Source organism: Taudactylus pleione, unplaced genomic scaffold, assembly GCF_031769625.1.
Source record: "Taudactylus pleione unplaced genomic scaffold, aTauple2 ptg000053l, whole genome shotgun sequence".
Lineage (NCBI taxonomy): Eukaryota > Metazoa > Chordata > Amphibia > Anura > Myobatrachidae > Taudactylus > Taudactylus pleione.
In genome coordinates this window covers 30,350,339-30,376,061 of record NW_028284455.1, presented here as the reverse complement: position 1 = coordinate 30,376,061, position 25,723 = coordinate 30,350,339, and the positions used below count along the sequence as shown (strand labels likewise).

The window sequence follows — 25,723 nt, the reverse complement described above, 5'->3', positions numbered from 1 at the left end:
GTATCTGAGCTGTTAGCTGCTTGTTATTTTTGCAGCAAATTCATTTTGTAATGGTAAAATGTCAGCATTAACGGTTTCCTCTCTGTATTTATCACAGCCGGAACAACAAACGAAGGAGTGCTTGCTAATTTCTTCAACAGTTTGTTGAGCAAGAAAGCTGGGCCTTCTGGACCTGGTGGTACGTCGGGCCCTGCAGGCAATACTGGAGGCAATAGTTTGCCAACGTCTGCCAAAAAATCAGGTACTCTTATCTTGTATCTCAAAAAGAACTACAGAAAATTTGTATGTGTGTAGAAGTAAAGAACTGCAAAACAATAAACAAAACCTTTTAGTTTTTCTACTTAACAAAATGTTAATCCCTGATTATAGATTGCAGAAAAAGTTAGTAAAGTACAAAAATAACTTCTAGAAACCCTTGTTCTACTCAGCTGCTGCCAACAGACAGGGAAGCAATGTCAAAGGCGTGATATGATAACACTGGTCCATAATAGAATATAAACATCCAGTTGATGAAAGAAGAAATTACATCAGCCGCCACGCGGTGTTTGAGAACCTGTGTACTAGTCTACTAATCCATAAATCGGATGTATATTATTCACCAATCATACCTTTTATCTACACCAAAGACATTAAAGCTGTCTGATGTCATCTCCAAGGTGTAGCCCTTCACAGGCATACAGGCATTTTGATTTGGCTTTGCCCTTCCATATTTTGGTCCTGTCTAAATCTAGTACTTTCTTTTTTTTTTTTTAATGTCCATATTTTTTGAGACAAAGGAGAGCTTTTAACCATAAACCTCATACATATAAAGTAGGAAAGTAAGCCTAGAGTGGGAATACAGATATTGTGAGATGGCAATGGCAAAAGCTGTGTGCATAAAGCTGCATACACACGTAAATATTTTCTGTCCAACCATCCAACTAGTTGATTGGTTGGAATGAAAATCTGGTAACGTATGTAAGCAAATGACAATCAGCAATTTGCTCCCAAACGCCAGAAAATGGACAAAAACTGTTGTTTGAACAAATTGTTTAGATCAAACATTTAACAAACTTGTCTGACGACCTTTTTCATCTGTTTCTGGCATTTAGGAGCAAATTGCTGATCATCAGTTACTCCCATACATTACCAGTTTTTCATTCCAACCAATCAACTAGTTGGATGGTTGGACAGAAAATCTTTACGTGTGTACCCCAGCTTTAGTCCAAATGTCCTTTTAGAGACTTATCCAACCGAACAGCAAAGGGTAATAGTCCATGGAGCAGTGCCGCATCCTTTTGGGTAAATCTAGTAGAAATTTCGCCATCCTAAAGGTGCCTACACACACACATACAGACTTGCTGACGATCCGACATCGTGCACGATTTCCCTTGAAACTCTCCCCGGCAGCTCTGCACACGATTTGGTGTCCAATCTTCAGACAATCTCTCCTGTATCCAGTATTTTTCCAGCGTAGATAGTCAGATCTGCCATACAGCACGACAGATCTGACAATGCGTTGTGCAACCAGCGGGGACGCGCATCGCATCGTAATCGTGAGTGGCGACTCACGATTTGGGCATATTTTACACGATCTGTCGTTCCAATGCGTTGGAATCGGCCAGATCGTGTAAAAAATCGCTATGTGTGTAGGCGCCATTAGTCTTCAATTTCGAAAATGTAACAAATATATACAAAGGAAATTTTTGTGCCGTAATAAAGAAAGTAATGAACAAAAGTATAATTGTCTTCTATCTTAATCTGGTGAAAAGAGAATATAGAGAAAGAAGAACAAGGAGGTGAAGGGAATTTGAGTGATATGAGGCTATAGGGGTAGTAGGCAGGGGCTGGGATGGGGGGAGGTAAAGGAATTGGCAGTGAGCCAAGGGCAGGGGTGCATTCATGGTCTGGAACAGCTTAGTATATGGAGCCAGTGGTCAAGTATTATGAATGGAATGAGGAATTACCTGATGTCAAATGAGAATCTAGCCATTGTGTTGGTTGGAAGCATGTAAGTATAAGATTTTCTTCTTTGGGTTCCATAGGGTCCACAGCAATTACTTTGGAAATATAGTTGGACAGCGTCCATTGCACCAATCAGCAAAGCTTTGGAGCTCCCAGCATGCACTGGTCCTCCTCCCTATATACCCCGCCCCCAGCCACAGGCATTCAGTTTTATTGTTTGGTGCGCGGCAAGACGCACCTGTCATAACAGCGGGACTGCTTGCCAGTCCTAAGCATTTTCTCTTTTATGTTTTACCTTAAGTTATGAAACGTCAGAGTTTAGCGGTATTTAGCGCCAGTAATGACTCTACTGCGGCTCCATCTACCTCTGCCGACTCCGAAACACCAGTATCGCTGTAAGCCCTGAGGTTCTCAGCAGGCCTCAGCTTAGCTGGCAGCCTAAAGACGCTGAAGTCCGGGACTGCGATCAGGTAAACGGAGATGTCCGGTAAGGATTCCTCTCTGGGAATCATGAGCAAGCAGTCCTTTGCCTCTGGTGTTGAGACGCGCCAGAGGCCGCTGCGGGTGAAAGATGCTTTGCGATTCCTAACTAAGGCGGCTAGGACCATATAGTCTGTTGCCGGGGACGTGTGGTAAGACTCACTAGAGCGCACTAGTCAACGTCTTATTACCTTTTAGTGCAGCGTACTCTGCCGTCAAAATCGCAGCTTAGGGGAGATAAGGCACTCCCCCGGCCGCTTCTCCCCCCAGACACCAACTTCCGAGTACAGATTCCCGCGTCTGATATAAATTACCACCTCATGTGTGAGACGCGCGCAGTTCAGCATCTGTCCACGACTGCAGCAGTTTGTCTCAGAGGTTTGGTCTGTCTCTTTATACACCTCTCCCTTGGGTTTGGCATATAGCGCAGTCTATATCCTACCATCCCCCTCCGTGGGCCGGTTTAGTTGATGGAGTCCATATTGCTGTAGCAATTCCGCGTCTTTTTGCATTTGAATGTGACTGTATGCCAGCTGCTATATGTACACTGCCTATGTTTTAAAAACTGTCAGGTACTGCTATCACTGTTTCTCCTTATACCTCTGAGGGTGGGGTGTGTCACTGATAGTGTAAGTCACATTGCATTTAGACTTGCATATCTTGTACATTTGATTTATGTTGGATAAGGATGAGAGTCCTCTGGTGCTAATATCCTGTAAGTCCACTGCCGCAGGCCTGTCTGAGAAGAATGTCAATTGGAATGGGTTATGTAAAAACTGTAGCAAGAGACCTAGTACATCTGGTACTCCTGCAACATCACTAGAGCTGTCGTGGATGGCTATCACACCTGAGGTCCTGTCCTATCTAATAGGCAAGGCCACAGAGGTACGGACTCCAGCTGCTGGGGTACCTCAGGCTATGAGGTTCCCACAGCATGTGCATCCTATGTATTTACCACCCATGAATCCCTGTTGGGCTGACATGGCTGCTCATTCTAGCCAGAGTATACTACAGTCTTCAGCCTCTCCGCAGGTAGAAAGACCGGTGGTAGTAAGGAAGCAGGGGCATAGAAGGGGCTCTCGCCAGGTGTTTCCTTAAGAGTTGGACTCAAACTTCTCGTCAGACGAGGATTCTCAGATTTCTGGGTCAGTCTTGGTAAAGGAGGATCATCAATCCTTCTTGTTCCCTCTCTGGTAAGAGCGGTGAGGTCTGTCGTCAATATTCAGGAGGAGGAGGTCGCACCGACATCTAAGAAGGTGGTTTTTAGACGTCAGGTGGTGGCCTAAGAGTATTTGCGCGCACTCTAGTCAATTGACAAATTTCATGTCTGAGGCATGGGAAACTCCTAGCAAGCATTTTACGCCCACTAGGAAGGTAACCACTCTGTACCCATTTGCCCCAGGAGTGTGTAGTAAATGGGAGGTTTGCCCTACAGTAGACGCTCAGAACACTAGATTAATTAGGAGCGCTACATTGCCTATTCTGGCAGCATCCTCCTTAAAGGAGAGTACGGATAAGAAACTTCTCTTAAATCAATGTTTTCTTTATCTGGGGCCATCCCCAGACCTGCTACGGCTGTAGCTTGGGTGGCAAAGCTATGGAAAATTGGACGAAGTCTCTGAGTGAGACTATGGTCGACGCAACAAGAGAGCAGAAGTTCCTTCTGAACCAGATACAGGAGGCGGCTGTGTACCTGGGGGAAGCAGGTATTGACGCAGGCATCATGGCGTCTAGGGTCTTGGCTAACTCTGTGGCAGCCTTGAGGACCCTTTGGCTAAGGAACTGGAAGGCAGATCCAGTGTCTAAAAAGGCTCTAGAATCTTTACCTTTTGCAGGCAAGGTGCTTTTTGGACCAGGATTAGATGACATTATGACTTCGTTGGCTGCACCTAGGCCTGTGAAGTTACCATCTACTTCTAGAAGGCAGCTGTCATCCCGGTCCTTTCATCCACAAAATAAGACTAAGAAACAGTCCTCGGCCAGACAGGGTCAGTCTCCTAGAGGACCACACATGAAGCCTTGGTCAACCAAGCGCCCGGCATCCAAGGCAGACGGTAAGCCTACTGTCTGATGGGGCGGGCCTCCCCCTAAAGGATGTCAGGGTTGGAGGCCGACTGTTATTTCTCCCAGGCTTGGCATCAGACAACTACAGATGCCAGGGTGCGAGAACTCGCGGTTATGCCATAACATTCCGAAGACAACCCCCTCAGAGATTTGTGTTTACAAATCTTCCTGCGGACCCAGTCAGAGTCTTGGCCTATTAGAATCTGTGGGGGCACTCCTAAACTCAGGAGTCATAGTCCCAGTTCCTGTGACGCAACAGGGAAGGGGTTACTACTCCAAATATATTTTTGATCCTAAAACCCAATGGGTCGCACCGCCCTATCCTGAATCTAAAATCTTTCAACAGATTTGTCAGGGTACCGAAGTTCCGTATGGAGACTCTACGGTCAATTATGCTGGCAATAGAACTTATTCAGTTCGACAAATTTTCCTCAGAGACCAAAAGGGAAGGTCTCTTTAGTAAGACGTAGGCTGCAGTTTTTGTTGTGTAGCTTCATCTTTTTCCTATATGCCCATTTTTTTTCTCAATGGAGAAGGGAGACTTCATGGTTTCGCTGGACATTCAGGATGCATATCTGCATGTCCCAATTGCAGCATCCCACCAGACCTTTCTCAGGTTTGCAGTGGATCAGCAACATTTTCAATTTCAGGCTCTACCCTTCGGTCTGGCAACAGCCCCTTGGGTATTTACAAAGATAATGGCAGTTATGACTGCTCATCTCATGTCGCTCTCCCTATTTGGCGTTTCATCAGAATAGAGCTGTTCTCAGTACCAAGGTGGGCTACCTTCCAAAGGTGGTTTCCCGTTTCCATATTAATGAGGAAATTATAGTCCCGGCCTTTCAGTCTTCAGACCTGTCTACAGGTGAAGCTTCCCTTGATGTGGGGGTCAAGCCCTCAGGATCTATGTGGATCGGTGAATCAGGGAAAGATGGAAAGAACTTTTGCACTAGTGGGTATATATATAAGCTAGTAACATAAATGCCCCAATTTAAATATTATCACAGATACCTTTAGAAAAATAACGGCGACCAACAGTATCTTCCATTTCGATAGTTCCCATTTACCAGCGACCTTGAGGGGTATTCCGAAAGGAGAGTTACTGAGAACTAAAAGAAATTGTACAGAGAAACGAACTTACCTGGAAAGAGGAACAATTGTGTACAAGATTAATCCAAAGAGGATATGGCAAAAGGGTGATTAAGAAAGCTCGGCATAATGTCAAATCTCAACATAGGGATTCTCTGTTGATTCCAAAAACTAAAATCAGGAAGGAAGAACCAGTGAGGTATGTAGGGACATTTAATAGCAGATGGAAGGATATTAATGATATCCTACAAAGACACTGGCCGGTTCTTATGACAGACCATGATTTGGCAGCAGTACTCCCTAAAAAAGTTCAAACCAGTTGGAGGCGATCCAAGAACCTTGAAGATCTCTTGGTTCAGAGTCATTTAACATTGGGTAAAAGATCAATATATCCTACCAAAGGCTCTTTTAGTTGTAAGAGTTGCAAAGCCTGTCAATACATGGTGCCAACCAAATTTTATTATGACACTTTAGGTAAAAAATGGAATATTAAAAATTATATCAATTGCAACTCTGCAGGAGTTGTTTATCTCCTGGAATGTCCATGTGACAAAATCTATATTGGCAAAACCATTAGACCCTTCAAAACGAGATTACTAGAGCATGCCAATAATATCAAACATGCTAGATCTGATAGAAACAATTTTAAAACCCTGACACCTGTAGCTAGCCACTTTTTGCGATTTCACGAGGGAAATCCGAAAGATCTTCAAGCTTTTGGCATGGAACAGATCCAACTTGGAGTAAGAGGTGGGGATCTTGATAAAGAACTTTTAAAGTTGGAAACCAAGATGATTTTCTTGATGAAAAGTTTATATCCCCATGGTCTTAATGAATCTAATAGTTTTTTACCATTCCTATAACATAACGGAATGAGATTATGCATTTTTTCTAATTATAGATTTCGATAACTTTTGTCCAGGAATGATGATGTTCGTCCATGCAAGATGACGTTTTGCCTCTTTCTGAGTTCCGTTTTTTTGGAGGGAAAAATCCGAACTCCACGTGCAAACTCGAACCTATCCGAGCCTGCACATCCCTAGTTTGTAGTAATCTAACTACTAACCTTATAGCACGTGTGTAAAAAAGTTTAACATAACATAGAACAAGATGTTATTTATTATAATAAATGTGTTGTCTATAGCAGCGCTTAACCTTGGAATTCACAGCTCAACAAAGATATATACATATCCTCAATATGCTATGCAGTGTGTCTGTTAGCAGCATATGATTTGGCATTAAGTAATGGGTATGTCAGGCACCTGATTGATACATTGCAATACGCAGTGCACGTTTGTAGCAACTCAACTATTGATTTCACAGCACGTGTGTAAAAAAGCATTAAATTAGAAAACAAGAAAGAATGAGCAGTCATTTATTTTCATATTGCTTAACAAAGATACATATATACTCTAGATGCCGTGTAGTGTGTCCATAGGTAGCACATGATTTATCTCCATGCAATGTGCGTGTTAGCCTCTCAATCGCAATACCTATATGGCCTTAATTATAATATAGTTTGCCTGTCGGTTGTGTATTATCTATCCATATATTTTGGCATAATATTGTGCTATATATAACCATCATTATAGGTATCAGGCATATGATTATTAGTACCAACCAGCAGATTAGGAACTAAATAAATTTTCATTCATTTAGGACATCTCATGTGTTAGTATCAATAGAGTGACACAATAGTTTCTTTTGTTACTAGATCATTGCGCTGCTTAGAATTAAATCTGTGCTTTGTGTCTGGGCTGACATTGCGCGATGTTTATTTAATGTATTATGCACCTCAGTAACAATTAAGCTGATTACTTAATATCTGTTATATCACAGTTGCATTTCATGCATAAGCAATTTATACTAGCGCGATTATCATCATTTTGACAATCCAGAACCCAAAACGCTTAACACACATATATAGTGTGTATATCAGCAATATTGGGCTCTCTCTATTCACCATTGTACTGTTCGGAACAGAACATCACGTGTCTGTTATTTGTGTGCTTACTAACGACATTCTATATACAGAACTTCTATATAGCCTATTTGATATAGCGCTGTACTTACCTAATATATATTGTGTGTGCTAGTAGCAATTAAGCTTATTACTTAAAACTCTCGTCACATTACAATTGTGCTTTATCAACTAATGGCACTGAATATTCCACTGATGTAGATTATCCTTTTGTAATCAGTGTTATTTCAGCACTGAACATTCCACTGATATAGAAATACCTTTTGATATAACCAGTGTTAGTCCCGCACGATTGTTTGTACAACAGTGACATCTACTGGCCAAAGATATGGTCTTATAATCTTACTCATGGTCACTGGAATTATAATAGTGTTTATCAAACAGTGGATACTCTGTATAGTATAAATGTTACAAGTAACTGCTTTTGACATATCCATTTACACAGATATAATTATTTGCTTGATTTATCCAATTTTGAATATATATTGGACATATTATAAGAACGAGGATTTCAGGATATTGATATTTTATTATTTTTGGGATAACATTGACACACAAAGAAATTTATTATTTTAACATATTTTTATATTTCACGTTGGAAGTTTATTTACATTTTAGCAAAATGAATTAAAAGTTATATTTTATAGTTAACTTTAGTGCACCAACAAAGAGGACACTCTTTTCTCTTCTCGTGTCTGTGGATCGGACCTGGTCCATCAGGAAAACAGATTCTCTATTTGTGTTGTATGGATTCCACAAAAGCGGTGGGCCGCAAATAACAGACTTTGTCCCGCTGGTTCCGTATGACCATTTCCCAGGTCTATACTCAAGCTAATCTCCCTGTTCCTAACAGGGTGACAGCCCATTCCACTCGGTCTGTCGGATCAACGTGGGAGGTAAGACAGGGCGCCTGTGCTGAACAGTTCTGCAATGCCGCCACCTGGTCTTCCGTGAGTATGTTCATGAAGTTCTATGCTTGTGATACGTATGCCTCCCAGGATGCTTCCTTTGGGCGGCGGATTCTCCAATTATCTCAGGAGCATCCCCATCCCTAAGGGAACTGCTTTAGGACGTCCCAAGGTAATTCTTGTGGACCCTATGGAACCGAAGAAGTAATACAGAATTATGGTAGAACATACAGTATCGTTTTGATAATTCTTTTTCTTCGAGGTCCATAGGATCCACAGGGCACCCACCCTGATGCACCTGGCCTCAGATGGACCTGTTCTTAAAGCTTTGTATCACATACCCTCTTTGCTTGTCGAGTGTTTTCTTGTGAAATGTTTCTTCCTTCTCCATTCTCAGTCTCTTGCCGCGAGGCTTAGTCACAAACTGAATGGCTGGGGGCGGGGTATATAGGGAGGAGGACCAGTGCATGCTGGGAGCTCCAAAGCTTTGCTGTTAGGTGCAATGGACACTGTCCAAGTATATATCCAAAATAATTCCTGTGGACCCTATGAACCTCGAGGAAAAATAATTATCAAAAGGTATGTTATACCATAATTCTGTATTTTAATGTCTGGTAGAGAATGGATATATTGTTCCCAAATGCCAAATAACAACTTAACACAAAGTTCCTTATGGAGGGGAGCCTCCATCCAGTCCATTTTAAATATGAAGAAAAAGCTTTCTACTTCAGGGTCCATAGGGGTCCACAGGGTGACCTTGGGGTATAGGTGGTGATGGGAGTCATCCGGGCACCACACAGTTAATTTTTCTTCCCAGGATGCACTGGGTACCTCTCCTATACCCGGGCCAGAGGCACCTCCGTTTCGTTGGGTGCCCGGCCGGAGTCGAGTTACTGAACGCAGGGGGGCTTGTCAAACAACCTCTGAAGATTTTTTTATTTTATGAAGATCTCTTCTGTAAGCCGACAGTCCAGGGTACGTCCGCTCTGCCGCACCTTCACCCCGCTGGCACCGAGAAGGGGGTACCGATGCTTCTAGGATTGCAGCCAGATGTACAGGGAAGGTAAGTACCGCTTGTGCAGTCCTTTCCCCCCAGGTCTCTGAGGACACTCCGGGGGATGACTGTCGTGGAGCCAGGCTATATCAACACCTGCGCTTCCACTGTACGACTGCCTGGGGACATGCGGAGCGCAGTGCTTGGGAACCACTGTGCTTCCAGCGCCTTGGGTTAATCACCGGCCAGGGGAGGCTGCCTTCCCTGTTTACAGCCGGCTCTTCCGCTCTGCAACAGCGCGCCTTTCACTGCGGTCTGGCTCAGGTAGTGCAGTTCTCTTCCCACAGGAATGCCTCCTCCTGGATCTCTGGTGGCCATATTCTCCTGGCAAGGTCACTGCTCTCTGAGGAGCGCGGAGCCTGGGTCCCCCTACATAGCTCTCCTCAGTGTGTGGTCAGTGTATGTATCACTATATCCTACCAGACACAAAGTTGGTGTAGTTGATTAAGTAGTGCCATTTGTGCAGGTGTTGTTTATTTCTGCATTGTATGTGACTGCATGCTAGCGCGGTCTCAGAGTTTCATTTTCTTCTGTCAGCCATTTTACTTTACCTGTGTTTTTTTTTTTCTTCTGAGCCCTACTACAGGTGTTGTCAGAGTGCAGCCTCACAGTCTCTTATATTCTGTGTGGTGGGTCACATACTGTATTTTGGTATCCTCTTCACCATATCTGGCATTGAGAGTGATATGCCGAATTTGGCTCCCGCCCGGTTGTTATGTTGAAAATGTACAGCGGAATTAGGGGTGGGAGACATGGTACTTGAGGGATTATGTTTGAGGTGTTATGCCCCTCCAGGTCCCTCTATGGTCTCTGCCACTCTGCAGGAGCCCCCTTGGGGGGGGGGGGGGGGGTTCACACAGCAACAGCTTATGCCCTCTCAGAGCCTGCTTCAGCCAGCTGCACCCATGCAGGTGCTGTCTCCCCAGTGGGTTAATACGATTCCCACTGCGTTCCAGAATGTGGCTGAGGTGAGGCAGGAGGAGGCACCCAAAGGACGACAGGCTAAAAGACTTTTGCCGTTGTTTCAATCTACCCTATATGATGATGACGAGATCTCATCTGATGATGGGATGCTCCCGGATGGCACTGATTCAGAGTTCTCTACGTGATGTGGAGTCCAAGTCGAAAATATATTTTCCGAGTCAGATACAAGCATTGGTCATAGAGGAGGATGAACCTCCCCGATAGGCCTTTTCAAACCTGTGAAGGAGACCGCTGCCATATTTCCTTTGTCCTGGTGGACCATCTGGAGGTGGGATGGAAAACACCTGGAAAGCGGTACCAGCCGCAGAAGCGTCAGGTCCATGCTTCTCCATTTACTGAGGACTATTTTTCTAAATGGGAAACTTAACCGGTGTGGATTCCCACATCACGTGATTGGTTAAAATGCGCGACTCTCTCTATGCCTTTCATGTCGTCCGTGAAGGATACAACAGACAGAAAGGTGGAGGTTTGCCTGAAGTCTGTCTATTCCCTTTTAGGTGCTGCGTGCAGACCAGTCATGGCTATCTGCTGGGTGGCTTGGGCTATGGAATGTTGGGCAAACACCCTGGAAGGGTCCTTGTCTTCGGATGCGACCAGGGAGCAGTTGAATCTTGTGGGCAACCTATATTAATGAGGCTGCCTTGGATATCAACTTATTGAATGCCAGGATCTCCACGGCGGCCATTGCGGCTCTTCGCTCCCTGTGGCTTCACTCTTGGAGGGCAGATGCGGACTCCAAGAAGGGCTTGGAGTGTTTACCCTACAATGGTAAGGTCCTGTTCGACCCGGATTTGGACAAATTTGTGGATACACTGGCAGCTGCGAAGTCTGCTTGTCTGCCAACTGTTCCTGCTTCCTCGGGGTCTCGGACTTCTTTCGAGCCCCAGGAAAGGGTAGAACCCAGTCCTTTCCTTGACCGTCAACAACCAAGAAAATGACCAAGCCTAACAAAAAATCCTGGAGTGCGAGACATCCAGCTGCCAAGCCTGACGACAAGCCCTCAGCCTGACCGGGCGGGCCTCTCCCTGGAGGATCCAAGGGTGGGAGGCCAACTTCTTCAATTCGCCCAGCGCTGTTGTCTGACTACTACAGACACCTAGTTGAAAGAAGTGGTGTCTTAGGGGTAAGCCCTCTCCTTCCGGACACTGCTTCCCCATCAGTTCTTCTGCACAGGCCTCCTGTCAAACAAGGACAAGGCCTTAGCTATTCAAGAGGCATTCAGGCAGTGGTCATTGTTCCGGTCCCGTTATCCCAGAGGGGAACGGGTTATTATTCCAGCCTTTTCTGGTGCATAACCCGAACGGATCCCACTGACCTATCCTCAATCTCAAGTCCCTGAACAAATCCTTGGGGTACCTCTGTTCAGGATGGAAACTCTACGTTCCATTATACTGGCTATGGAACCTGGGGCTTTTATGGTGTTTCTGAATATACAGGATGCATACCTGCATATTCCGATTTGCTTCGGCTCACCAGAGTTTTCTCAGGTTTGATGTGTCACAACAACATTTCCAGTTTCAGGCTCTGCCTTTTGGCCTCTCTACTGCACCTCGGGTGTTTACAAAAATTGTGGCGGTAATGGCAGCCCATCTGTGACTGCAGGGGGTCCGCCTGTTACCATAGCTGGACGATCTCTTGCTGTTAGCAGGGTCTCCAGAGACTCTTCACCACCACCACCACCTACAGCTGACAATATCTGTACTACAGATGCACGGGTGGTTGATCAATTAGAAGAAGTCCTCCCTGATCCCATCTCGAAGGATGCTTCACCTGGGAGCTCTTTTGGATTCACAACAGCAGATGATTTTTCTGTCCACAGACAAAATCTCCACTTTGCATACGCGAGAGCGCAGATGCCTCCACAGTCGCCGAATGTCCATACATTCAGCCTTGCAGTTACTGGGATCCATGGTGTCAACGTTCGACATGGTGGAATATGCCCAGTTTAATTCCCGGCCTCTGCAGAAATTGATCCTCTCCAGGTGGGACGCATTACCCCATCGGATAAGGACACAAACGATGGTACTCTCTCCGGATGTGCGTCTATCTCTGACTTGGTGGCTGCAGTTGGTCCACCTCACTAAAGGGCCCTCCTTTTTGAATTTCGGACTGGGTCCTTCTGACAATGGATGCCAGTCTCTGGGGTTGGGGCGCAATGACTGGTCCACACTCCTTTCAGGGGCGGTGGACAGTAGGAGCATATTGGAACTTTGGGCAGTCTTCAGGGCCCTACAAAAAGCAGGACTCCTACTTCACGGAAAGCCCATGCAAGTACAGTCCGACAACGCCACGACCGTGGCTTACATAAACCATCAAGGAGGCACTCTAAGTCTGGCGGCAAAGTCAGAGGTGTCACACATCCTGTCATGGGCGGAAGGCCATCTACCAGCCATATCGGCAGTGTTCATTCCAGGAGTTCTCAATTGGCAAGCGGACTTCCTCAGCCATCATGATGTGCATCCAGGGAAATGGTATCTTCACCAAGAAGTGTTTCAGCTTCTATTGGACAAGTGGGGCCTTCTGGACATGGACCTCATGGCCTCTCGACAAACATCACAAACTGCCACTGTGCGGGTCCAGGACAAGAGACGCCAATGCTCTCTTGCTAGATGCGCTGTCCGTCAAGTGGACCTTCCAGTTTGTGTACCTGTTTCCTCCAATCTTCCTTCATTGAGTAATTCGTAAATTTAAACAAGGAGGCACTGTCCTGCTGGTGGCTCTAGTGTGGCCCAGATGTCACTGGTACTCCATATCTTCAGTCTCTCCATCGACACTTCGTTGCTGTTGCCTCAACATCCGGACCTGTTATTCCAAAATCCTTGCCTTTACCCGGACCTGGGACATCTGTATTTGACTGTGTGGCTCTTGAGACATCCCTCCTAAGATCCAAGGGTTTTTCCAGCTCTGTGGTTAACACCATGCTCAGGGCGCAAAAACCTGCCTCGGCCAGTATTTACCACAGGGTGTGGCATACCTACTTTGAATGGTGTCGTCCCAGAGATTACGACCCCCTGGTGTTTAGGGTATCCAGAGTTTTGGCTTTCCTTCAGGCAGGTTTGGACCTTGGTCTCTGCCTTGCTTCACTGAAGGTGCATGTCTCTGCCCTTTTATTGTGGTTCCAGCGAAGGATTGCTCCTCTTTCTGATATCACCACTTTTCTTCAAGGGGTCCTTCACGTTCAGCCTCCCTTTGTCCCTCCTATGGCGCCTAGGGATTTGGCTGTTGTCCTTAGGGCCCTCCATTTGAACCCCTGGACTCTGTGGATGTCAAATGGCTTACTGTTAAGACAGTTTTTCTTCTGGCTATTGCTTCTGCCAGAAGTGTGTTTTGATCTCTGGGCTCTCTTGTTGTTCCCCATTTGTTTTTTCACCAGGACAGGGTGGTGCTTCGGACTCTCCCTGGTTTCCTTCCTAAGGTGGTCTCTAGTTTCCACATTAATAAGGAAATTATTGTGCTGGCCTTTCATTCCTCAGACCTCTCGGCAGGTGAGGCCTCATTGGATGTGGTATATGCCCTCAGGATTTATGTGGACCGTACTAGTTCCCTTCGGAAGTCAGACTCCTTGTTTCTACTGTATGGATTCCACAAGAAGGGATGGCCAGGGAATAAACAAACTTTGGCTAGGTGGCTTCGCATGGCCATCTCTGAGGCTTACATTCATGAGGACCTTCCAGTGCCGCCCTCTGTTACTGCTCATTCTTCCCTGTCTGTGGGTCCTTCGTGGGCAGCTCGCCGTGATGCCTCGGCTTTTCAGCTTTGTAAGGCGGCCACGAGGTCTTCTGTCCAGACCTTTTTTGAGGTATTTATGCATTTGATACCTTTTGCCTCTCAGGATGCTTCCTTCAGGTGACGGATTCTCCTCTCTGCACAGGAGCGTCCCCACACTTGACGGTACTGCTTTGGGACATCCCCAAGGTCACCCTGTGGACCCTGAAGAAGAAAATGAGCTATGGTAAGAACTTACCTTTATCTCTTTTCTACGAAGTCCATAGGGTCCACAGGGCACCCACCCTGACGCACATGTGCTTCAGATGGGCTTCTCTCTGGTCACCGGTTTTCCATCTCCTTCTGTGTGAGAATGTGATTTTTGAGTGTTTGACTTTCTTCTCTTTTATCCTCCTCCTGCCTTTGGCTTGATACGAAACTGAGGTGCCTTTGGCCCGGGGGCGGGGTATAGGAGAGGGACCCAATGCCTCCTGGGAAGAAAAATTAACTGCGTGGTGCCCGGATGACTCCCATCATCACCTATACCCCAAGCTCACCCTGTGGACCATATGGACTTTGTAGAACGAGAAATAACCTAGGTAAGGTCTTACCATATTTCTAATTTTTTCTTCAGGGTCCATTGGGCTTCACAGGGAGACATTGGGGTGTAGGTGGGACCTGGAGGACCGGACACCGACAGCAAAGCTTTTCAAATCTTGGATGCACTGGTCCTTCCCACTATAATCCCACCCACAGCCTGAGGGCACTTCAGTTTCGTTGGTGTCCGGCAGGAGCTGGACCACCATTATAACCGTGGGCTGCATTAAGCAGCCCAATCTTTATATTTATGCTTTATTTTTTTACAAACGGGCGAGCAGCACCAGACTGCCCTCCGGACGTCTGTGCTGCCACCCCATCACCTCTCAGCGATGCTGTGACACCAAGCCTGTGCTAGGTACTCCCGGCGGGGCTCCGACAGGGACTAGCCCGGAATCCAGGGGATAGGTAAGGAGGAACCCCATTTTGCGGGGACCCGCGTCTTAGTGCAGTCTTGCCTCCGGTTTCAGGACGCTGATGTGGACACTGGCTTTGCCCACTACTCCACTAGACCACCGGAGCATAACGTTACTGGCGCAGAGGCATATTTTAAAGGCATGGGGACCTGGTGGTTAAAGTCAGCCAGGGGATAAGGCACTCTCCCTGCAGCCACTCACCCAGCTCAGGGCGCCTTTCCACTGTGGTTTTGGTGTTCCCTGAGCTACTCCTCCCTCACCCAGTGCCCCCTCAGAGGCGCGCGGCAGCCATTTTAGGCAAGCAGGTCTCCGGGAAACGCTGGGTCCAGTCTCCCTGTATATCTCTCCCACGGACCAGGTTATACAGCGCTATATCCTACCAGCCACTGTGGTCTGTGTAGTCGATTTTAGTGCCCATTGCAGACATGTAATGTTTTTTTTTCTACGTTTGTATGTGACTTGTGTTAGTGCTAATCTCTACTTTCTATAGTGTCAGTTATCTCTCCCTTATTTTTCTCCTATACCCTGACTTACAAATGTTTTGGGGGTTCCTTGTACCTCACATCTGCTGTATAACTGTGAGGACTATCACATACTATACACCGCGATTGCACACTTCAAGGAAACAACTGTCCTACATATCTCACATTTGAGATGCAGCCTCCTACTTAGGTCAAGCAGCTATGGATACGGCTCTCTTGGCCTCCAGGATATCTGCAACTTCGGTAGTGGCCCGACGTATGCTTTTGGCTACGTTCCTGGAAAGCAGATTCAGAATCAAAACAGGCTCTAGAGTCTGCCTTATGCAGGAGACCTCCTATTGGTCTAGAATTATATACAATTGTGACTACTTTGACAGCTAACAAGACTGCGTTCCTGCCCTCTGCATATAATACAAAGCCGCAGACGTCTTCCTTTCAGTCCTTTCGCTCTCAAGGCAAAGCCAAAGGTCAGTCCTTTCCACGGCAACAGACCTCAGCCAAGGCCTCCAAGCCTAGGGCCAAACAGGCCTGGGCTACTAGACATCCACCTGTCAAGTCTGTGGACAAGCATGCAACCTGACGGGGCGGGCCTCTCCCTGGGGGATCCCAGGGTGGGAGGCCAACTTCTTGAATTCACCTAAGTTTGACATTAAGCCACGTCAGATGCCTGGGTAAGAGAAGTGATCTCCCACGGATACGCCCTCCTTCTTGAGGCAACTCCACACCCCCAACAGTTCTTTTGCACAAGACCTCCATCAGACTCAACCAGGGCTCCGTTTCTCCAAAAAGCTATTCAGTCCTTACTGAATTCAGGAGTAATAATTTGGGTCCCCTCTCACAACAGGGCAAGGGCTATTGTTCTACCCTTTTCTTAGTTCATAAACCCAATGGATCTCAGCGGCATATCCTCAACCTCAAGTCTCTGAACAAGTTTATCAGGGTGCCCAGGTTTCGTATGGAAACCCTCCGTTCTATTATGCTAGCTATGGAGCCTGGAGATTTTATGGTATCCCTAGACATTCAGGACGCTTACCTACATGTACCTATAGCGCCTTCTCATCAACAATATCTCCGGTTTGTTACACTGCGGCAACATTACCAATTTCAGGCTCTGCCGTTTGGCCTCTCAACGGCCCCTTGGGTCTTTACCAAGATCATGGCAGTTATGGCGGCCTCTCTTCGCCGTCAAGGGATCATACCTGGACGGTCTCTTGCTGTTGGCCAACTCCCCAGAGACTCTTCACCGCCATCTGCAGGTAACCATTGCCTTTCTACAAATGCACAGTTGGCTGATCAACTGGAAAAAGTCTTCCCTGAAACCCTCCCAAATGATGGTACATTTGGGAGCCCTCCTGGACTCTCTAGTTCAGAGAATCTACCTAACATCGGAAAAGATTTCAGCACTGCAGCACAGGCTACGCAGATTGCTCCACAATCAGTGTCGATTCACTCTGCAATGCAGGCCTTGGGATCAATTGTGTCCAACTTCGACATGGTGGAATTCGGCCAGTTTCACTCCAGGCCACTACCAACACCCGATCCTCTCCAGGTGGAACGGGCTACCTCATCTGCTCAGATCCCAGATGGAGCCTCCCCCCAGAGTTTCGCCTGTCCTTAGCCTGGTGGCTACCGACTTCCCATTTGAACAAGGGTTGTCCCTTTTGGATTCCGGACTGGGCTCTACTCACCACGGACGCAAGCCTCCAAGGGTGGGTCGCAGTAACCGGCCGATGGTCCCCAGTCGAGGCATTGCTGCCAATCAATATCCTGGAACTTCGAGCCATCTACAGAGCTCTCACTATGGCTCAGAACTTTCTGAAAAGCATGCCAGTACAAGTACAGTCTGACAATGCTACGGCTGTGGCCTACCTCAATCACCAATGGGTCACTCAGTCAGTCAGCAATGACAGAAGTGTCACGCATTCTGACATGGGCCAAACACAATCTCCCAGCCATCTCCCCAGTGTTCATCCCGGGGATTCTCAATTGAGAAGCGGATTTCCTCAGCCGTCACGCCGTGCATGCAGGAGAATGGTCTCTACATCCAGAAGTCTTCCAGTAGTGGATCTCAAGGCACAACCACAAACTTCCAGTTTATGGAGCATAACAAAGGACCCCAACGCGGCTTTCATAGATGCCATGTCCGTAAAATGGAACTTCCATTTGGCATATCTCTTCTCTCCAATATCCCTGCTTCCTCGAGTACTTCGGAAGTTCAGACCGGACGTGGGGGGCACAGTCCTGTTAATAGCTCTGGCTTGACCCATCCGTCATTGGTAGTCCGATCTTCAATGGCTCTCCATAGACGTTCCTCTATAACTTCCTCCACGAGTAGACCTTTTGTCTCATGTTCCATGTCTACATCTGGTCCTGGCCCGTCTGTCTTTAACGGCGTGGCTCTTGAGACATACCTCCTAACGGCTAAGGATTTCTCCAGCTCTGTGGTCCAGACCATGCTCTGAGCACATAAACCGGCCTGAGCCAGGATTTACCACAGAATATGGAATACATATTTCCAATGGTGTGCTCTAAGACACTATGACCCTCAAGTATTAAAAGTTTCTTGTATTCTTGCCTTTCTTCAGGCTGGACTAGACCTAGGCCTCCGCCTAGCATCTCTCAAAGTGCAGGTCTCTGCTTATGTTCACACCTTAATGCAAGGTGTTCTACATATACAACCTCCCTTTGTCCCTCCTGTGAATCCATGGGATTTGTCAGTGGTGCAACAAGCACTTCAGGATCCTCCATTCAAACCCCTGGGATCAGTGGATGTCAAATGGCAAAGACTCTGTTTCTTCTGGTTTTAACGTCTGCCCGTAGGGTATCTGGTTTAGGGGCACTTTCCTGTCGCTCCACACTTTCTTCGAACACGCCCAGGCTTTCTTCCCAAGGTGGTTTCTCGCTTCCACCTGAGTGAGGAAATTTGTGGGTCCGGCCTTTAATTCACCAGTCCTCTCGGCAGGTGAGACCTCTTTGGATGTGGTCCGTGCTCTAAAGATCTACGTGGACTGTACTACTTCCTTCAGGAGATGGGACTCCCTCTTTGTCCTATATGGATTCCATAAGAAGGGATGGCCAGCTAACAGACTCTGGTCAGATGGATTTGCATGACTAACCGGCTTACACGCAGACTGGCTGTCGCAAGCCATCGCACTGCCAATGCTGTGCGGGATGAACACCGGGCAAGCGTTCGCTGAAGTCTCCTCCTTCCTCCTCTTGGGAGCAGCATTTTGTTTGCAGTTCCAGTCTTGATTGCTGCTGAGGCTCTACACTACTTACTGCCTGTCTGTGTGCAGTGTCAGGTGCACACTGATTGATTCTCCTGTCTGTGCACAGCCCAGGAGTTTGGGCCGTTTTTGTTAAATTCCAGCCAGCCCTTCACTTCACTCCATGACAGTGATAGTTTCTCGTGCTACCGGTTGTTCCAGTCTCCTGTGTATCGGTTGAGTTCCAGAGTCCAGTTCTGCTGTGTTTGTCTGCTGCTGTTTGTTCCATCCAGATTGCCCAGTCTGTTTACCACCTGCTCATGCTGCTTGTCATCTAGGCGGCACAGTGTGCTTCCTTGTCCTGAAGCACCTACCTTCATCCGGTGGCTTGTGTCAACCTGGCGACACCAGCTGCGTTCCTGCAACGTGAGTGCGCAATCCAGTGCACCACCGTCGCCAGTGTCAATCCGGCGACACTGGTCGCAACTCAGCATCACAAGTGCACAATCCGGCGCGCCAGTGTCAATCCGGCGGCACTGGTCGCAACTCAGTGTCCCAAGTGTGCAATCCAGTGCACCACCGCCAGTGTCAACCCGGCGACATCGATAGCATCTTCACTTCAGTGTGCACACCATCACAGACTTAACAGCCCAAAGGCAAATCAGCCCTCAAGGTTGCTTCAACAGCCCAAAGGCTGCATCTCACCCTCGGCCCACAGGCCGCGACTAGCAAAGGCAAATCAGCCCTCAAGGCTGCTTCAACAGCCCAAAGGCTGCATCACAGCTTTAGACCCTTGGCCACGACTAGTCAAAACGTATCAAATCTCAGACCTGACATCAGACTCTGTTCCCTGTGATCTTAACACTGGCTTTCCTGTGCCGACTACAGTCTCTGCTCATTCTACTCACTCTGTGGGTCCCTCATGGGCAGCCCGGTGTGACGCCTCAGCTGAACAGCAATGCGAAGAGGCCACCTGGTCTTCTGTCCACACGTTTCTTAGGTTTAATGCCTTTGCTACATTTGCCTCTCAGGAGAACCTCATGCCCGAAGGAAGCATCCTATCAGCTCAGGAGCGTTCCTGCCCTTGAACAACTGCTTTGGGACATCCCCAATGTCTCCCTGTGGAGCCCTATGACCCAGAAAAAGAAAAGGAGAGTTATAGTAAAACTTACCTTCGTTAACTCTTTCTTTGAAGTACATAGGGGCCACAGGGAACCCGCCCTTACGCTCCTAGCTGCTATGGGCTTCTCCTCTTGGTCACTTGTTTCCTTCTCTGCGTCAGTGTGAGATTCCTCAGTGTACCAGTCTTCCTTCTCTCCTGTCCTGCTCCTTCCTTGGGCTTGTTAACCAAACTGAAGTGCCCTCAGGCTGTTGGGGGAAGGACCGGAGCTCCTGGGATTGAAAAGCTTTGCTGTTGCTGTACACTGTCTCCCTGTGGTCCCTATGGACTTGGACGAAAGAGAGTTAATGAAGGTAAGTTTTACGATATCGCTCCTTTTCTTTGAATATGCTGAGAGATGGTGGATAGGAAGAGAGCCATTTCTGCAGGATACTCTTTCGGGCTATGTTAGAGATTATAGTGAGGGTCCACGTACCAGGTTTAAGCAGGTACGTGGATCAAGGAAACCTAAAACAGCCCATTTTAGGGTCAACGGAAATAGTTGAACAATAAAGTGTTTGATTTGCATCCAGAATTTTTTAATTTGGATACAGCTCCAGAGACAGTGAAACAGCGTGGTGTGAGAGGTGTTGCATTTGTGGCATGAAGAAGATTTAGACATATCGATTATGTTTGCACGTGATGGACAAAGCGAGCCTCTTTAGAATATTTTATCTGTTTGTAGTTGCTGTTAATGTATTTAGTGAGTATGCAAGAGTGGCCAGTATTTCAGTTAATTGGAGATGGGAAAATTGTTCCTTCCACATAACTCCTGTACGATGTTCTCGGGAAAAGAAGAGGTGAGCGTACAAGAGTAGAAATAGGAGATCAATCTGGGAGGTTGGTTAGGGTTGAGAAACGCTGAATCTATTAAGTTATTCCAGTCAGCCGGCGAGAAACGATGAAGGATTTTGTCAACATAATGTCCAGATTGAAAAGTTTGGTGTTTGAAGAAATGTAATTTTTCTACAGCTTTTGTATAGGCCAGTGACTTGCGTGAAGAAGTATCTATTATGCATCTAATTGAGGATAGCCCAGTCCCTGATCATGAGTGGAAGTGGTGGTTGGCATGTCCATTTTTGAAAGCTGTGTTACCCCACAATGGAAGACAGGGATGGATGGATGGATGGATCTAGTGTGGGCGTCATTAAAATCTGGGTATGGAGTCTGACCTTTTAGAATAAGTTGGAAAAGGGTGGTAAGGGCCAGGGTTTGGTCTACACGCAAGAGTTTAAAATATTCACCTCTAAAACCATCCGCTCCCAGGTGTATATGTTAAGTTTCAGAGTTTGAATAGCCTGGAGAATTTCACCCTCATATCCGCTTCCATGTGTTCTCTCTGTGAATTCACTAACTTGGGTATATTTGCTTCAGAAAGTAAGGAGGATGATAAATGGGGTAAGTCAGGAGTTGCTGTGTAGAGAAATATGAGTGGAAGTGAAGAGGCTGTGTTTGATTTAGAAGTAACATAACCCTCTGAATGTTTCAACCTTGGGATAAATTTTCTTTTAGCTTGTTGGCGGACCATGTAAGATAAGTTTACCTGCCTTACCACCCCAGCTGAAGTACATATTTTTAGCGTGAGACACTTTCATGTGGGCTTCCTTAGAAATAAAGGTCTCTAATAGTTGTTGATGTTGGATATAGAGGGTTTTATTTATATCTTTCGTATCACATAGATAAGTGTGATAAATCTATCTTTATTCTTACCCTTGTTGGAAATTAACCATTCTTTATTTTTTATTTTTATTTTTTTGAGCGATAACTTCTGTGCAAGGATTGTAGTTGCCTTGAGGTGGACAAATCTTTCCTCTGTCACCCACCCCTTACCTTTTAGTATTTGGGAATGTGTTCTATTAATTAATAATGTGTTCGCTTATGCCAAAGAAATTTTTATTATAAAAAAAATAAAAGCAGTCACTTATATAAGTGTTAAGTGAGAGGATTGGTTAGAGAAGACACTGAACATTATGCTGCAGAAGGTAGTTTGAGGTGGCTACACCTTAGATCAGCTCAGTGCCCATCCTCCCATATAAGCAACTTCACACAAATATCTATAAAAAATTTGACAGCAGTGAGAAATTACAAGGTGACACAGAATGGCATTGCACCATAGATAGAGATGTTTTTAAGATCTACTAGAACACTTATGGGGAGATGTACTAAACTCTGGAGAGTGATAAGCCACTCTGCTCCTAACTGTCATGTTACAGGCTGTGTTTGAAAAATGTCAGTTGGGAGTTGATTGGTAGTTTATCACTCTCCTATTTATCACTTTCCAGAGCTTAGTACATCTGCCCTTATATCCGTTCACCTGTCCCTGCTGTTGCCATTTCTGTTCTTACTGTGGTGTCTACAGCCTCCTTGGTGACAACCGCTATTGCTTCTGTGAACATAGGTTCCAGATGTCCCGTCTCTGTGTCCCTCAGCTAGTATAATACCAAAGAAAAGTGGTAGTCAGACAGCTACTCCAAGCTGAACATTAGTGCCCTTGCAGCACAAAAGGGGCCTTTTCAACAACCATAAAAAGAAGCTTCAGAGAAATGATGAAGCACTGTCATGGTTGGTAGTAACAGATTAACTTTGACATTTCTACAGTGATGGTTAGATCTTCCATGTTTCCTCATTCCAACCATCTCTGGTAGCTGCCCAGAAATGCCAATTGTTGCTTCAATATTGGTTGGTAAAGTGTATGGCTACTGTAAATTCTGAGCATAATCAGCCACTATATGCTTTAATTTTTGTTATGCTACCTTATGTATCGACTGGCCCCCCACCCCTTACCTCTTAGATTGTAAACTTGTTTGGGCAGAAACATCCTTGGCCTCTGTTTCAGGTCATTTTATGTGATATAACTATGTCATGATCCCCCTCATTATACAGAGCTGTGTATAGTGTTGGATTTAAGATCATTACCTATACATTGTGAAATCCGTTCCCACCACTGTACTCATTCTTGTTTTGTAAACTGTGACTATTATAAATAATTCAGTTGTCAAATAAACAAGTTATAACATACTTTGGTGTGAGCAGTTAACTAAAAACTCAAGTGTCTGCATTTGTTCTAGACCTTGAATATAGTGATGACCATTTAGTTTGTAAAATTTGTAGAAATAACTTCTTTATGGAATCACTGACCCTAAAATACAAAATGGCATGTGTAAGGGCAACTAATAATCTTTAGAAAAATAATAGTCTTAAAAGCTTATCAGAACAAGACATGAGAGTTGTTAGTGAGGGAGAATTTGCCTTATGTACAGATGAATCCAATTCTATTTATTTATTACCAGTTATTTATATAGCGCACACACATTCCGCAGCGCTTTACCGAGAATATTTGGCCATTCACATCAGTCCCAGTGGAGCTTACAATCTATATTCCCTACCACATGCGCGCACACACACATACACACTAGGGGTAATTTTGTTGGGAGCCAATTAACCCATCAGTATATTTTTGGAGTGTGGGAGGAAACCGGAGCACCCGGAGGAAACCCATGCAAGCACAGGGAGAATATACAAACTCCACACAAGTAGAACACTATTGGATCTTGCAGTCAGCCATTTTTAGCCACAAAATGGATAATTTGAAAGACGGCTAGAAATATACATACAATCTGAAACATCTCAAGTTTTTTTTTTTTTTTCAGTGTATGGCAGCTCTTTGTGTTACAAGCCGTCCTCTTTAAAGTAGCTAATAATACTTTTTCGTTTAGTGATCTTGTAAATTTTGGGGGGTTACATCCTAAAGTATCTGATTAAAACATTAATTTTTTGTGTATAAAAATTCCATAAAATACTGCTATTTAATCCAATATGTTACTATTCAAGACCGCCATATATAAACTTTAACAAATAATCTTATAAACAGATGGTAAATATTAGAAATTCTGGTGATATGAGCAGGATTAGATGAATATAAATGATGTGTTTTCTTATTGATGCCCCATACAACACTTTTATCTATTATTTATTTCCTTTCTAGGTCAAAAGCAAGTGTTAACAGATGTTCAAGCTGAACTGGAAAGAATCCCACGTAGACCTGATGTACTATCCCCTACATCACCAACATCCCCTACAGAAAGCGAAGCATCTTGAAAATAGCAAATGCACCCTAAAAGTCGTGTTAAATTTCCTCTGCCTTTTCCTTAGTGATCGTGGAACTGCGGAGACAGAAGCACCTTTTTTTTTTTTTTTTTTTTTCTTTCTCTCTCTCACCCTTCCCAAACTAACAAAAATGCCTGAGGTATAAGCGAGAAATCCATTACTGGACTGGTGGGTTTTCCTTTTTTTTTTTTTTTTTTTTTTACATATTTAATATGCTAATTTTTGTTAAGTCACTGTTTGGTACAACTGCAATTCTTTCTGTTTAGTTGCCTAATCTGAATAATATATATGAGTGAAATTGTAATCCCATAGGCTACTAATGGTTTGCCATCTTCAAACTATAAGATGAAAAATAATAAAATACAGATTTGCTTGTTTGTTTTTCAGAAAAAAACAAGTTAGCAAATCTTGTATGGGCTATATGGGGCACAGAGAACTTAATTCTGAAGTTCAGAGTAACTAAAACTGACATTAATAAATATTGCTGCTGTGTCCCCTAATACAGTAACCTACGGTATGGGCAGGTTCTATTACCACTTTAGTACAAGCACTGAATAACATTTTTGTATGTTTTCAACAAGGCTAAGATTGGCTTAATTGTGTTGTGTTTAAACTAATGTCTCCAGATTTGTTTGTCTAATGTGTACAGATCTGCACTAGCTGGTATTTATCTGGTTTACATTGATGGTTCAAAGAGTCCTGTCTTCTACAATCAGTTAATAAAGTTGTATTTATTCTCTGCATAGACTAAACAATCTTTTTATATTTGAAATATTTATTGTAATCTTTTGCCCTTTATAAGTCTGGTTTAATATAACTGCTACAACTATGGGCTCTCTCTTGCATTGGATAGGATATATTTGTATAGAAAACTTAAATAAGAACACCATAGCTAGTTAGGTTAGCAAGTTTCCGATTTATACTAAATGCAGCAATGTATTCACTTTATTTTGGCACATAAGTGCCCAAATGTAATAGCCAGCTGCAAGTTGTGGGCAACGGCGAGATTTTGGCGATGTAGCTGCTAGATTCAAAACGGCAAACCAGTTTTTCCTTTAAAAAGACAAACTTTAAATCTAGTAGCAATCCCAGAAATCTTGCCACTGCACCTAATGCTGGGCATACACGGTCAGACCGACAGACATTTTATCTGGCCGGCTGCCATCTGCAGATGTCGCCGGCATACACTGTGAGATTTCTCTCACAGTGTATCAGCCTGACATCCGCGGACCGCCCCCGGGGGAGGAGACATTTCCTTGTTCCTTCCGTAGGAAGGAACACAGGAAATGTATGTTGGCCACGGCTAGGCATACAGTGGACAATCCGCGGCTGGGCATACAGCTGGACAATCCGGCATGCCCGACCGAGCGATATTTAACCCTCGGTGGCCCCCCCACACGCTACAATTATCGGGGCGATCCGCTGATAACAGGCGGATCGCCCCGATAATTGTAGCGTGTATGGCCAGCATAACTCATAGGCTATTGCATTTGGGTCATAGTATGCTTTCAAATCAAAAGTTATGGGTAGTATAGTCTCAGAACTAC

The 25,723-nt window shown here is 45.3% G+C and overlaps 1 protein-coding gene across 2 annotated transcripts in view; it reads left to right on the top strand.

The window, feature by feature from the left end:
* The window catches only part of DYNC1LI1 (dynein cytoplasmic 1 light intermediate chain 1), a 58,209-nt gene extending 33,294 nt beyond the window's left edge, over positions 1–24,915 (top strand). For both annotated transcript variants that reach the window (XM_088462769.1, XM_088462770.1), the window contains exons 12-13: positions 98–241; positions 24,055–24,915. In XM_088462769.1, coding sequence (XP_088318895.1) covers positions 98–241; positions 24,055–24,167 — 257 coding nt within the window. In that variant the 3' untranslated portion in view covers positions 24,168–24,915. The remainder of the gene's footprint in view (positions 1–97; positions 242–24,054) is intronic.
* The last annotated feature ends 808 nt before the right edge of the window (positions 24,916–25,723 follow it).